Source organism: Ambystoma mexicanum, chromosome 6q (genome assembly GCF_040938575.1).
Source record: "Ambystoma mexicanum isolate Mex_15411 chromosome 6q, UKY_AmexF1_1, whole genome shotgun sequence".
Lineage (NCBI taxonomy): Eukaryota > Metazoa > Chordata > Amphibia > Caudata > Ambystomatidae > Ambystoma > Ambystoma mexicanum.
Window position 1 is genome coordinate 88,207,279 of NC_090937.1, and position 13,827 is coordinate 88,221,105.

Consider the following 13,827-nt stretch of genomic DNA (forward strand, 5'->3'; position numbering starts at 1 on the left):
ACCTGTGTCTAAAATGCATCATTGATGCACTCAAGGCCCCCAAACCACTACACCCACACATCTGCCCCTCTACATGGCCATCTTTCAAACCCCATCCCCAGCCCATTTTTATTTTTGCCCAGGGTGTCTTCAATTCACCACTGCAACCTGCAATTTCTAGAGGTCAAATGTGGTCCCCACCATGAATTTGGCTCAGCAAAGCCATCATTTGCTAACAAAATCCCCTTCATTGCATTGCCAACCATAACCCACATGCTTGATGATAATACAATGCTGCATTGTGCACTTATCTCCAGAAGATGAACAAAGACAGTGAGCGATGGTCGATCCATGCCCAAGGCCGGTGTTCTTCTGTCAGTGCCGCATCCTACCTCCAAAAGCAGATCCTTTGCAAGTCCGCCCTGTGAAAAGCAGCATGGGATCAACCGGTATCTTCGAAAATGCAGGAGCCACTCCTACAATCACACATGTGCCATAGCCCAGGTGGCAAGACTCTAGTGCAGTTACCTATGGGGAAAGAAACAAGACACACCAAAACTCAAAAAGGTGCAGTAACAGAAGAGATCTCTTTCCAAATTCCTTGCCATCACACCATTCCCAGTGAAAAAGTTGTCTTTTTCCTTGGGATTTTAGGATCAACAACCATATTTAAATATTCTAGCGCTAGAGTCATTGGTCATATAAAACACCAACATATACATGTTTAAGATTGGTTAAAACACAATAATGCTAAAAAAAAGAACAATGTTTATCAAATGGTTCGAGTGAAAATAAGCAGTTTCCTGTTACAAGGGTTTGGTTGAGCTTTTCTAGGGTATCTCCTACACACATTTCAAATGTAGGTTAAATAAGTAAGAGAAGGTCTCACAAAACAGCAATAGTCAAGTTGACGGTGGCCAATTGCAGTCTACGTTTATGAGCATGAAGATACTTGTGCTCTCAAAGAGAGAGAGATGAGGATTAAACTACTTTTCATTGGAGTAGTTGGAGTCCCTGCATGATATATATATATCGGTCTGATTGGTTTCCCAGTGTAACTTTTCTTTTAGGGTGTGCCATTGTGACATCTCTTTTGGCACTGTGGTCCGAGACCATGACAATTCAGTAGAAAACATTCAGAGCAGAACAACCCAGACTGCCCTCCCCAAAGCTAAGCCACAAAGAGAAGAATGATTGCACCCCATGACTTCTTTAGGCCACCCTCAAGCCTCAATGCCCACCTTGGTGGCCAAACAAAACACACAGCTGAGAAGTGTTATTGGAAAGAATTTGACCGCAGATGTATTGAGGTGTATCTACAGATAGGAAACATCATCTTGCAGGTTGTTACCCTGAGGACACAGAGTAACCGTTGATTGTTGCCCGGGTAATAGCCAGAGTCTCCAGCTGCTCAGTGCTACTCAGCTAGTCTCTAATTCAGAGCCAGCATGGTAGGGTGCCACAGGCTATGCACTAGTCTTGCCAGTGGCCCCAGGGTTTTAACTGGAATCTTGAATGTCCCTTAAAAACCCTATTTTCAGAGTTTTAGGGGATCAATCTGCAGTTATGCCCCACATTCACTGACATATGACGCTCTTGCCTGTTCCTGAAGTCCTCTGCCTCATTGTCACACCTATTAGGGAACCAGGATGGGAAACGGAAACGGAATCTGAGCCAAAAAAGAAACAGTGCTTGAACCCCCTCCCATTGCCAGTATGTATTTCCTGTTGGTCCCTGCCTTTCCTCTCAACGCCCTTGAATGTGGAGGGGGTATGACCTGGGTGGGAGAATGTTCCTAGTGAGTCCTGGTCACGCATCCCTCTAACTTCTCTAGCAGCTTCCATGCCCTGTGCATAGTTGCCCCAACCCAGAACGCCTCCTGCCATCCTTCAAAAATGCTCAGCTGAGGCTGCTTATTGGATAATATTACTTGCCCTCAAGATATATTGTGATTCATTTACAGGGATTCTCCCTCAGGACACTAAGCAACTTGGGTTTTGGATGAATTATAGCCAGTTCCTCCAGCTGCCCAGTGCCCGCATGCTGGTATCTAGGTGAGAGCCAGGAATGCAGGATACCATGGTACTACTTGGGTCTTCCAGTGATGACCTATTTCTGTAGTTTTAGGGGATGAATATGCAAGCTAGCCTCATTTCTCGAGTGGCCTCCCAATGATAGAGTGGTCTCCATGCTAGGGTCCACTCTCTGGTGCCTCTTACAGATGTCCTGACCGCTTTGTGGGCCCCATGTAAACCGAGAAAGAACAGATATTTACATGGCCAGGTAAGAAGTGACCTGTCTGCCAAAGTGGATTAAGCAGAACCCGGCCCTCTGCTCCCCATTCTTTCCTTTTACACATGATTTTTAGTTTGGGCTTTTAGGTGACAGATCCTCCTAGAAGCCAAAATTATTGCATTGAGGAGGGGCACACAGCTTGTAGGTGTTGTTTGGTCATTTAGCCACTTATTGACTGCTCATAGCCATGCTAATCCCTTTGGCCATTCCCATCCAGTTCTTGCCTCTCCCTAACCAAAGAACCTCCTTGTGGGAACTCTTTGAGCTCACTTTCATCAAGCCTTACCATCAAACGTTACACTCAAAGTGTCTGCCAGTGTTTTTTCAAAGCATTCTTCTGAGAGTTAATGGCCTAATTGAAGTTGTAAACATGCTACTGGTGTAATAAAAATGTCTTAATCAGGTCTGCCTTCAGCCACTCAATTTATAAGCATTATACGTGTCCTCCACTGAAGTCCTGTTAACAAGCATTGGCAAAGCCAACATCATTTTTTTGTATTAGGAATTTGCCAAGAGCTGCTATTAGATGCCCAGGTACTCGCACCATTTTGCATCTACTATTATCAATGGCCAACCACTAAAGCAGTGTTGGACAAGTTCCTTTCCCATGACTATACAAAAGTCCAAACTGTTGCCATTGCCAATGCTTGTTTTTTTGGTGCCAGCATAGACCATACCGTGTGCCACAGCGGCCTGGCAAATATTTCCAAAACAATGAGGTGACCCTGGCATATCCTGCTTTGCCAAACGTTTCTTCTCTCCCTCGCCCACTCAACTGCTGGCTTCTGCCCACTGTTGCAAGGTCAAGTGAAGAATCGATGTGTCTGCCATGTTCTATAATGTCTGCTACATTTCCAACAAACCTTCCAAGATAGTCCACCAAATACCTCTGTTGCCTTCCCAAAAATTCCTTGGGTGTTTCAAACCGACTCAAACTTTCCAGAATCCTTGATGGGACCCTTTTCTCACCCTTACCTCAAAGGAAGGTCCCAGGGTCCAAACTGTCTTCAGATGTATCAAAACAGTAATGTTTCATTTTTTTAAGACACAGCAAAACCTGTATATCACACTGACCTCCCTGTAACCTGGTAGGCGGTCTCTAGCCCTGCCAGATCCTCCTCTCTCTTACACATGATGATACGGGCTGCCAGGGAATAAAAGCTAGTAAATGGGCAATACCATGACCTGCTTGACGACAAAAGACCACTCTGGGCTTTGTTACGAGTTTGGTGGTAAATTGCCAGTAAATCTGTCGATTTGCCACCAAAATCATTTAATGTTACTGCCACTGCATACTGTGCTATTACCATAGGATTGCGAGTGGTGGTATGGCAGTGTAAATCCCAATTTTTGGAGTTCATAGGACTCAGTGGGGATTTTTGGTAGATTTACCATGAGCAGTAATTCCAAAGGGTAAATCCACAGATCATTGGTGGCAAAGTGGGTGATGCACCTCCAACTGTTGCTCGAGGTGAATCCCCCACTTTGCTTCCAAACTCAGAAACGGATGGTGCAGTGATGTGACCGTAAAGTGGTGGTAATGCCCTTCCCAACATATCCATTAACAGGGCCTTGAATTGAAAACTGGTCCATGGTATGGAATCCTGGAGCTCCAGTAAACACTCCCTGTTGCTGGAACGCACTCAGAGTATAGCCCCTCGCTGCTACTGTACAAACAATGAATTCATTCTTTTTGCCTCAGGCTGGACCACAGTGCTCCTCAAATACTTTTATAGCATATACTCTTGCTGTGGGCTGTGACAAATCAACTTCTGGGGTACCAGTGGTCCAGGGGTGAATATCGGTTTCTAAACTATCAATCAGCCTCCCACCTCTAATTCCCCATAAGGTATCCGAACAAAATGAAATAACAATCAAATTATAAACCTCCTTGTCCAACTTTGGTGACATGGACGGAACACGGAACGGCAGGCTTATCTCTGAAAGGTTGTGAATCGTTGGTTGGATGCAACACAGTGAAAATAAAATTATTACTCAAAGATAAAAGAGACTGTCCAGTCAAAGTTGTATATAAAAACATCTACTTTATTTATATCACAACAGACAGTTCTGTCAATGCAGAGGATAGACAGTTTCAAAGAAGGAAAAGGGATGCCCTCTGGATACTGACAGGAGAGTAGTCAGTATGGTTACTAACCACAACAGCTTAAGGTTTCTTGGCTTTAGCACAAAGGGAGCAGTGGGTTTAAAAATGTCTCTAGCTGCCTTCTGGGAAGGACTAGGGGGGCTGAATCACAATGTTTGTAGATGTTCATGGTGTTCGACAGTGTCGAGTCGGCTTCATGGAGCTTTGCAGCTTCTGTGACAGAGTTCAAGACGGGAGTCAGCTGCAGGAATCAGGCTGCTGCCTTGTCCTTGGTTGTAGGTTCAGAGACCTTCTGGAACTTTCTATCCAGGAAGCTTGCTGCAGATCCTAGCAGGGCACGCTGTGTGCTGGCTGGGTACCGGATCTGGGGCAGAATGATATCCTAAACGAATGTATGGGCCCTCCGCTTACAGTAGTGAAGATGCTATAAATGGAGCCAAGTTAAATGATCAAAAGTCAGTGTCTATGTACAATGAGTATAATTAACGCTGCAAGCTGCAGTCGTAGCTAATAGAGATTGAAGAGGAGATACAAAAACAGAAAGTTAGACAGAGTAATAAGGAAGAGACAATGATCCCTCTGAATGTGTGGGTGGGAGGACAGATATTACTCAAATTGGACATTAAGAATATGGACAATTCTAAAGACAAAGAAAGGGAAGTTAAAGAGAGACAAGGAAAAGAGGAAGAAGAGGCGCGACAGAGAAAGAAGCAGGAGGAAGAAGAAAGAGAGTGGGACAGAATAATGGAAGAAGTAAAAAACAGGAAAAGAAAACATAGGAAATAAAGAAAAGGAGAAGAAGCGACAGGAATAGATACGAATGGAGCTAGGGGAGAGAGTGAGAAAACAAAAGGAAAAAAGAGAAAGGCAAAGGGATGCAGAGGAAAAAAGAGCAAGGGAAATAGAAGAAGAGCAAGAGAGAGAGATAGATAGAACAGAGCAGAGGGAGATGATGAAAAGAAATTCAAAGGATTGTCAAGAAACACATACTTAGTGAGGAAGAGGAGCGGGAAAGAGAAAGGAGTTTAGAAAGACCCTTTAGGGAGATGGAGGAGATAATGAAAAATCATACTTTTCCAGACAAAGATGGGGGAGCAGCAATACAAAGGAGGGTCGGTGATCTGTACAGAAGCAGGAGAGACAGTGGCATCATCCATAAGGTAGAAAGGAGTGTAATAGGGTCCCCACAGAAAGGAGAACAGAGCTTATTGGAAAAAGAAATGAAGGGATTGTATGGGACCAGCACCCTAAAAACGAATAGATTTGAAGGATGGAGTAGATGAGGGAAGTGATGGAAGTCGGGGAACAATGCTTTCAGATGAGGAGAGACATGAAAGTGAAAATGTGGAAGGGGAGGGAGCCGTGCAAGGCCCATCCACCGGTGTGAACCCAGAGAAAGTGATAGAGGTGTCAGATTTGGAAGAACTAGAAGGGGAAAAGCCCAAATCTGTATCATACCCCCAAACGCCCAAAAGGACAATGGCATAGCTTGGAGGAGACAACCCCATATGCAGACAGGTTAAGAACATTACCAGGACAAAAGAAAGCAAGCATTAAAGGTGCCTTCACAAAAACGAAGGATGCAACTGGACTTGAATATAATGCAGAATTAGCACAATTTCCCTTATTAGAAAAGGGGGAGGACAATAGCAATATATAGCATGGCCACAAATGGACAGGGATACTTTGTGCTGTAAGGTGCCAACTTTAACATCAGGGGTTGAAAAATGGATTTATGAGCTAGAGAGACTGACAACAGGAATGACGTTAGCAGTGGGTGACATAAAAAGCTTGCTGCCTGCCACCAGGGAGAGAGATGATGATATTTTCAAAAGGACAAGGTACCCCGTGGAGACCGCACAGAACACGGCTCATGATGGAGCACCTTTTCATTATTGCAGGGCAGATTTATGGAGAGCACTCAGAGTGCAATATCCTTGTACGTCAGACATGAGTGTGATTGTGACGTGCAAGATGCGCGATTATGAAGACCCTGTTGCTTATATTCAAGAGATTCAAGATCAGTGGCATCTTGAGACTCAGGAATGGTGGGGAAAAAGTATAGCCATTTTCTATCACATAATGTGTCAGGGGTTACCCGAACCAGTGCAGACAATTGAAAAAAACTAGTGAGAATGGAAGCAAAGCCATGGCCAGAGATTCAATTGACTAAAGATCGCCATTGTCAATTATTGCAAGAGAAAGCCAAGAAGAAGCTTGAGGAAAGAAAGCTAGAAGAAGCAATGTTAGATCTGAAAAGCTGTCTAAGTTTTCGGTAGGTTGGATTTCAAGATCCACAAGGAGGAGGGTTTAATGGAGGACAGCCCAGATTTGGTGGACCACTACAGTAATGTTGGACATGTGAGAAAATGGGACACAGCACTCAAGCATGCAGGAGCAGGGGAGGGATGCAACAGAATTGGAAGGATCCAAGAGGGGGGACGGTATATCCTCCATTATACAGTGCAGAGACACCCAAATGCTCTGCCCAAGATCACACACAGTATCAGACACATGCGCCACAAACACAACCTGCACAATCGACACTGATACAAGCACAGCAAGCCCCTATACAGACACAGCAAGCACAGATGCAACCACAAGCAACGGTACAACAGAATACCATGGCGACTTGGAACGCAAATGCAGCAGCACAGACAACTACACCCAGAATACGGAGTGTGACCATAGTGGGAGGTAACCCTTTCACTAGGACAGGAATGAACCCATACCCACAATAGGACAGCCCACTGACTGACCTGATGTGTTCAATCTTATCTGTTACACCAGACCCATAAGAGGAACCATGGGTAGCAGTAATCATAGGTGACAAGATATTTCTTTCCTTGTAAATACAGGGGCTTATTATGGATTTATGACCTGCACTCGATATAACTATACTGGCAAAGACCAAAAGGGTTGACCAGTACAGTACAGCATTGCTTTGTAAGTGAGCACAGAAAACTGCAAATTGATCATCTTTGCTAACTTTCCAAGAAATGCGAGATAACATTTGAAGCTGCTAATTCACCTGGATGCAAAGAATTTCAGTTTACAAATAGCGTGTGAGCCCAAAATAAAGTCTTTTTATTCAGGAAGTCATTTTAAAGTTATATGAATAAATAGCCATTACTTCCACTTGAAAGTTAAAACATTCCAACACATCGATTGTGGGTCCAGTATTCAGTCACCCCTTGCAGCATTGCTTAAGGGGTTATATCTAGCATGTTGTTCATGCTAATGAAAATGTTTGGGAGTAAATGTGTGGCCAGCAAAGCACACTGTGATCTTTTGTAAGATGATGTGGATAAGGCCCTAAACTCCTTGTTGCCCAAACTGCAGAAGGCCCCTACACCAACCCCATCTCCTTCCTCTTTGACCTGTGAGGTGTACTTCACCTGGCCCATACTCAGCTGCCAGAAGTCCCAGGAGGGCTCTACCATGACTCTTGACTTACCTAGTGTGAGGGTCCTGGCTTTGGCCACATTGTTGTATCAACATTTCTTCCTGTTAGGCCTTTGTGCTTTTATTTGAGCCAGACCATGTAGTGTGATGCCTAAAAACATATGTCAAAAGGGAATGGCCTAGCGTCCACTGCCATGTTAGAGACTCCTATAAATGTGAGACCCCTAACTGCAGGAGGACAATATGCAGCCACTTTAACTCAGATTGGTTTACATTTCTTTTGTAAGTCTTTGAAAGCAGAGGGATAAAACGTGTCTTATGTGCCCCCTGCTGGCCAGCACCACAGGCAACTGACTAGTTTTCCTAGTACTTGCACTGGGTCTGCTGGGAACCCTTAAGGTGTGGAGGCCCTTTTCAGTTGAAATGGTTGAAATGCTTTGCACTGACCTTGCACCTGTAAACTGTCCAGCACACAGAGGCTTGGGCCGGGTTGTGGTATGTAATTGGGTTGTAGAGGTGTAGAGGTGTGTTCTTAGGAGTCTAATGGGAGGGATCCAACTCCCCAGCTGTCGTCATCCTTCTCGATCTCTCCTCTGCCTTTGACATGTTCAACCATTCCATCCTCATACAAAGGCTCCATGATACCCTTAGTATCTCGGAACGGGCACTGGGCTGGCTGACATCTGTCATAACTGACCACTCGTCCGAAGTCATCCTGAGCACTTTCTTCTCTCCTACTTTCTACTCCACCTGTGGTGTCCCACAGGGTTCTATCCTCTTCCCTTGTCTCTTTAACATCTTCCTTGCTCAGCTTGCATGCCTCATCTCTTCTTTTCCCCCCAACTTCCAGTGTTATATAGACGACACACAACTCTTTTTCAAACGTCCGTCTGGCCCTCTTGTACCTTCCATCATCTCTGACTGCCTATCTGCCATCCAGTCCTGGTGCACCTCCAATGATCTCTGCCTCAACGCCTGTAAAACTGAGATCCTTCTCATCTGGACGCCTGCTCCCTCCTTCTTCCCTTCACTCTGCCCTTCCTCCTTGGGCTCTCCCCTGCTCCTTCTTCTGAAGCCAGAAACCTTGGAGTCATCTTCGACTCCTCTTTCTCCTTCCTCCCACGCACTCAGGACATTCCCAAGCAGTCCCACTTTCAGCTCTTCCTTCTCAAAGGAATTCTCCCTTTTCTCACTTTCCCCCAGAGGCTCAATGTTACCCAAGCCCTGGTTCTGTCCAGGCTTGACTATTGCAATAGCCTCCCCCTGAATCTACCTTCTTCCACGCTGCAAACCTTCCAGCGAATGCAGAATAGGGCAGCAAGACTTATCCTTGGATTTAAGCCCAGAGACTGCATCTCTCCTGCTCTTAAAAAAGTCTTCACTGGCTCCCGGTTGCTGCCCGGATTAAAGTCAAATCCCTCTGCATCATCCACAAGAATGTCTGGGCCCGGGAACCACACTATCTTTAACTTTATCTTACTAAATACTCTCCGTCTAGACCGCTACGTTTCTCTGGCACCAACTATTTGTGTGTAAAGCATTTAGCTAAACAGAGGGTAGGTGGTCGATCGCTTTCCTCAGCTGGCCCCACCTATAAAACGGCCTTGCCCTCTCTCCGCGCCTTGAGCAGGACATTCTTAAATTTCTGGAAGCTCCTCAAAACTTTACTCTTTACCCCCTCCTTCCCTTCTTCTTTCTTCTGCTAATCTCACAGTTGCTGTGATTGATATCCTGGGCCCTTATGCATCCTAGGCCCCTGACAACACCCAATCGCCCCAGCTCCTGTCTACCCCCATAATTTGCCTTGGCACACCCTCCGCCCTGGAGGCTTGCACTTACACTTAGCGCTGCACCAGGCCGTGTAGTACTCACCATACCATGCACTTCATAAGTGACTGGCCCATGAGATCAGTCAGCCCAGCACTTACCCCCTCTGCCCTCTTCATTGCTGTACTTCCAAATTATGGATAAAGCAGTATAGCAGGATTGAACAGGTTTAAGTAGGTAACAGAGATATGCTTTTGTGATGTACTAGAGGGAGGAAAGGGCACAGGGAAAAATGTGTTCTACCCTTATGTGTGGTAAATGGTGTAAAGCATTGAGGGAGGAGATAGAGACATCTCCCTTTGATTAACAATATGCATGCATGGGATGGTGAGGTCAAAGAGGTTATGGAAGTATAACTAATGATTTTGGATTGACACACTAGACTAACACCCCATATCCCTTGCAAGGCCTCTTGCAGCTGGGTCACAGTGTCAGAAGGATGCTATACAAGACCACTTTTCATTACAGCAGATCAGGGGTGGGGCGGGGGAGTAGAGTAGAATAAGATATTATGACTCTTCCTTTAATGTAAATACTGAATCCAAAGAACAGAAGAACCATTATAGTTATCTCACAATTAGGCAATAAGCCCCTCACCTGCAGGCCACTACCACAAAAAGTGGCCTGCAGGCGAGGGGCTTCTTGCCATCGGTACCCCGGCCATTAGACCAGTGAGTCCACTCTCGAAATGGACAGAAAGGAAGGTAAGTGTGGGGGTGGGTGGGCGGGAAGGGAATTCTGTGGATGGGGAAGGTGGATCAGAGCAGCAGGATTACCTTGTAGTAATGCCCACATTCTGAGCCTCCTCATTGGCTGGAAGGCCACCACACCACCATCGCCGGGTACTAATATGCAAATCTACTATATTTTGAGCCATGATATTATTGCATGAACCAAGTCCTACTGGGATAGCGGAGTGTACAGTGCTGTGAGGACTAAGGTTCCCTTTGGAGGGGGTGACCAAGAAAGGGGAGGTGGGCAATGTAAAATAGGTCTTAGCCATGCCCATCTATGTGCACTGGAACAGACAAGGCTTGGTCTAACCTTCTTTACCTGCTGAATCCAGAGATCTTGTTCTAACTCCTGTTTGGGAACAATGGCATTGAAGGAAGTGGAGCAGAAAAGTGAACCCTGGACGAGATTGTTCATCAGGCAATGTGCCTGCCTCAGGGTTGATTCTTCCACAGGCGGATGAAAGGGGTAATATTTATTCACTTAAAGTCAGCAGATTATCCTGGAGACTTTGAAGGGGATTCACATGTAGTCTACCTTCATGGAAGCCAAGATTACCTCCACTGAAACCGAGATAGGGGAACTGGGGACTAGATTGGAGGACATGAAGATGGTGCAAACCAGCGATGTCAGGCTGCGGCTGAAGACAAGTGATCCACAACAGTAAGGGAGAAGCAGTTTACCTTGTCTATGCCTCAGCGCTACTCTTTTGCAAACTAACTAAACAGATCAGATTGGTCCCTGGTGCTTCCCATAGAGTGCAGTTAAGATAAGTTCTGAGATATCATTCTCTGAGACATGTACGTGTAGCCCTGGTGTTTCTTGCACTATGCTGACTTCTTGTGCACACTCCTCATATCAGGCTAGGGAGGAACAATTTACCACCCCCCTGCCCAGAGACCAGCAGCAACAAGGGGGTGGGAGGGCAGTAGGCTATCTGCAACAAATAAATTATGTTAAAGTCTTCCTACTCAACAAGACATGGGATACCCCCTGAAACTCAGAAACTTTCATAACCAAGTAAGACACCAGACACCAAGTCTTAACAGGGACCCCTTTCCTTTATTAAATGATAACAACGTTTTATTAACTTAAACTATTATGCATTCTTAAACCTCCCTTCTTTGCCTTACACTTGCATTATTCCCCTTATAGGAATCTGCTCCGTCAGCTTGCGCAGTCTGAAATGGGTCATGGAGGGACCTCAGGATGAACTGAGAGAACAGACTCATCCTACTGGCCTGGCACCACCCACCTGAATGTGGAGCCAGAGTGTGGCCCTGGTGGGCAGTCGCTCTCCCAAGGCAGCCTCTAACATGTCGCCATCCACTCCTACCCTCCAACTCCAGGGCACCTATTTCCCTTCCTTAACTAAAATCCTAATTCAACCTTAAAACCTACGTATCTAAATGAATACATAAACAAATAAATAAATATATACATAAATACATATATACACATATAAATAAATACATATAAGGGTGTGGCTGTTGCATTTACCATACCCCAATGGCCCTTAGGTTTTCTTTGGGCATAGCACAGTACCTTTAATTGCTGTTTATATGGGGGATGGGGCCCGCCTGTCCCTGCTGCTTAGGAGGGACTGACTCACCCCTGGTGCTGCTTGCTTCATGGCGGTGCTCTGTGCCTTCACGGGGCACTGCTGCTGTCACCACTGCTTGGGCTTGGGCAGTATTCCTCTGTAATGCAGCACCCCTCCCTCCTATCCCAGGTGGAGTGCTGCCAACTCTGCCCATACCTTCACACGGGTCGCCGGCACTTTTCCTTTTCATCAGCCCACCTGTCTGACTTTGCTCTGCCTGCCAACGCTCCTCATTTCTGGGCCCGCCCCAACTGTTCATGGGGCAGGCCAGTAAGCCACCAAGACTCAGGTCACCCGGCACATGTGGCTCGGGGCTGGGCGCCTCTGATCTTCACCAGTATTGCACCCCACACGTGGCCAGGATTTTAGTTTCTGGGCACAGTGGGCTGGCCCTGAGGTGGCTGCCAGGGCTGTACCGCGCATGCAGTTTGGGGCTTGATGTTAATGCCAGGCCTCTTCTGACTTATACAGTCTTTAGTTTACTTTAGTTAGCCTGCAAGCTAGTTGCCATATTGTAGCACGTTTTGATTTGAAGTTATACTATTATTTTAGATTGCTGAAAAATCGCTGCTTTTGAAAAAATTGTTTTAGGGAATTTTCATAGATTGCGCAAACAGTAGATTGTGTAAATTGTTTGAATTGCTTTTAAATTGCTTTTACATAGTCCTTGGTTGAATCATTCAACTTCTGTGCTGATTAGTTGGTTCTATCTTCTTCGAGATGGCAAGAAACACTAGTGCTTTTCAGTACTTCCTGATACTCTTTCCAAGTGAAAGGGGATTTTAGAACTACAACTTCCAGTGGAGCTGTAGTCCAATTGTGCTTTCCTTGCCTTGCAGGCGGGACAGCGCTGGCGCGACTGCACCAAGCTGGTCTTTGCCGGTCCGTTCCGGCTGCACCGCTGCTTTGCCACTTTTCCTTCTTTCAGGTGAGTTCAGGTCTTACGAGGTTGGTCGGAGCAATATGCATCTGCTTGCGGCTTCGGATGGGCACGCTGTAACATCAAGGAGCGAATAACTGATATGCCTCTGCCCTCGCTCTCTCGAGCCGTGCTACGAGTTGCAAAGATCCGCGCCCGGTATTTGAATCCCTAAACATGATCTGCTGCTATGGCAGGCGCAGACAGCGGGATTGTGCAGGCTAAGGATGAACAAAGGAAAGCAGTCTATCGACCTCTGGAGGCAGCTCCCATTAGGGCGGATATTAATCCCGATATGATAATCAGGAGGGTGCAGGGCTTGATGGATTCATTACAGGTTAGCAACGTTAACTCTCCTTCACTGATGGATCATTCCATAGACAATACGGATGCCAGCAATGATATGCTACAGGAAAAGAATCACATAATAGAAAAGACCAATAACCTCAAGGAATTACTGCTTAAGACAAGATCCTTGGTTAAGCTTTATGTTGAGGTGGCCGACTACATCATGGAACATGACTCTGATATTTGTGCGATAACAGAAACATGGTTCCATGAGGCAGCCTTTCAGAAAGAGCTATATCGCCTTTCTCAACCAAAAGGCATTACTGCCTACGTGGCCACTGCACAACCGTCTGTAACTGATCGCTCTACAGGTCTGTCTTTGTAAATATGATATGCTACTTTTTCTCTAACTATAACTTTGATTGTAAACCATTGTATCTACTATGCAAATGCACCTACCTTTATGTCTTCTGTATTTACTATTATGTCACTGTGATGCTCATTATGTAACTTGTAAGCTTTGCGCATTCGTTTTGCTGCGCCCTGCTACCTCTGGGTCTGGTGCGCATTAGAAATTCAATAAACAAACAAACAAACAAACAGCCGGCCCATCAATTACACTTGCCACACCCACAGATTACACTATTCGTCATACAAATAGGACAAACCAAA

General features: G+C 45.7%; 1 protein-coding gene across 1 annotated transcript in view; it reads right to left on the minus strand.

The window, feature by feature from the left end:
- Positions 1-13,827, minus strand: part of LOC138515797 (alcohol dehydrogenase 1-like) — a 197,117-nt gene that overhangs the window by 65,980 nt on the left and 117,310 nt on the right. The window contains exon 7 of the mRNA XM_069630523.1: positions 372-507. Within this exon, the coding sequence (XP_069486624.1) occupies positions 372-507 (136 nt within the window). The remainder of the gene's footprint in view (positions 1-371; positions 508-13,827) is intronic.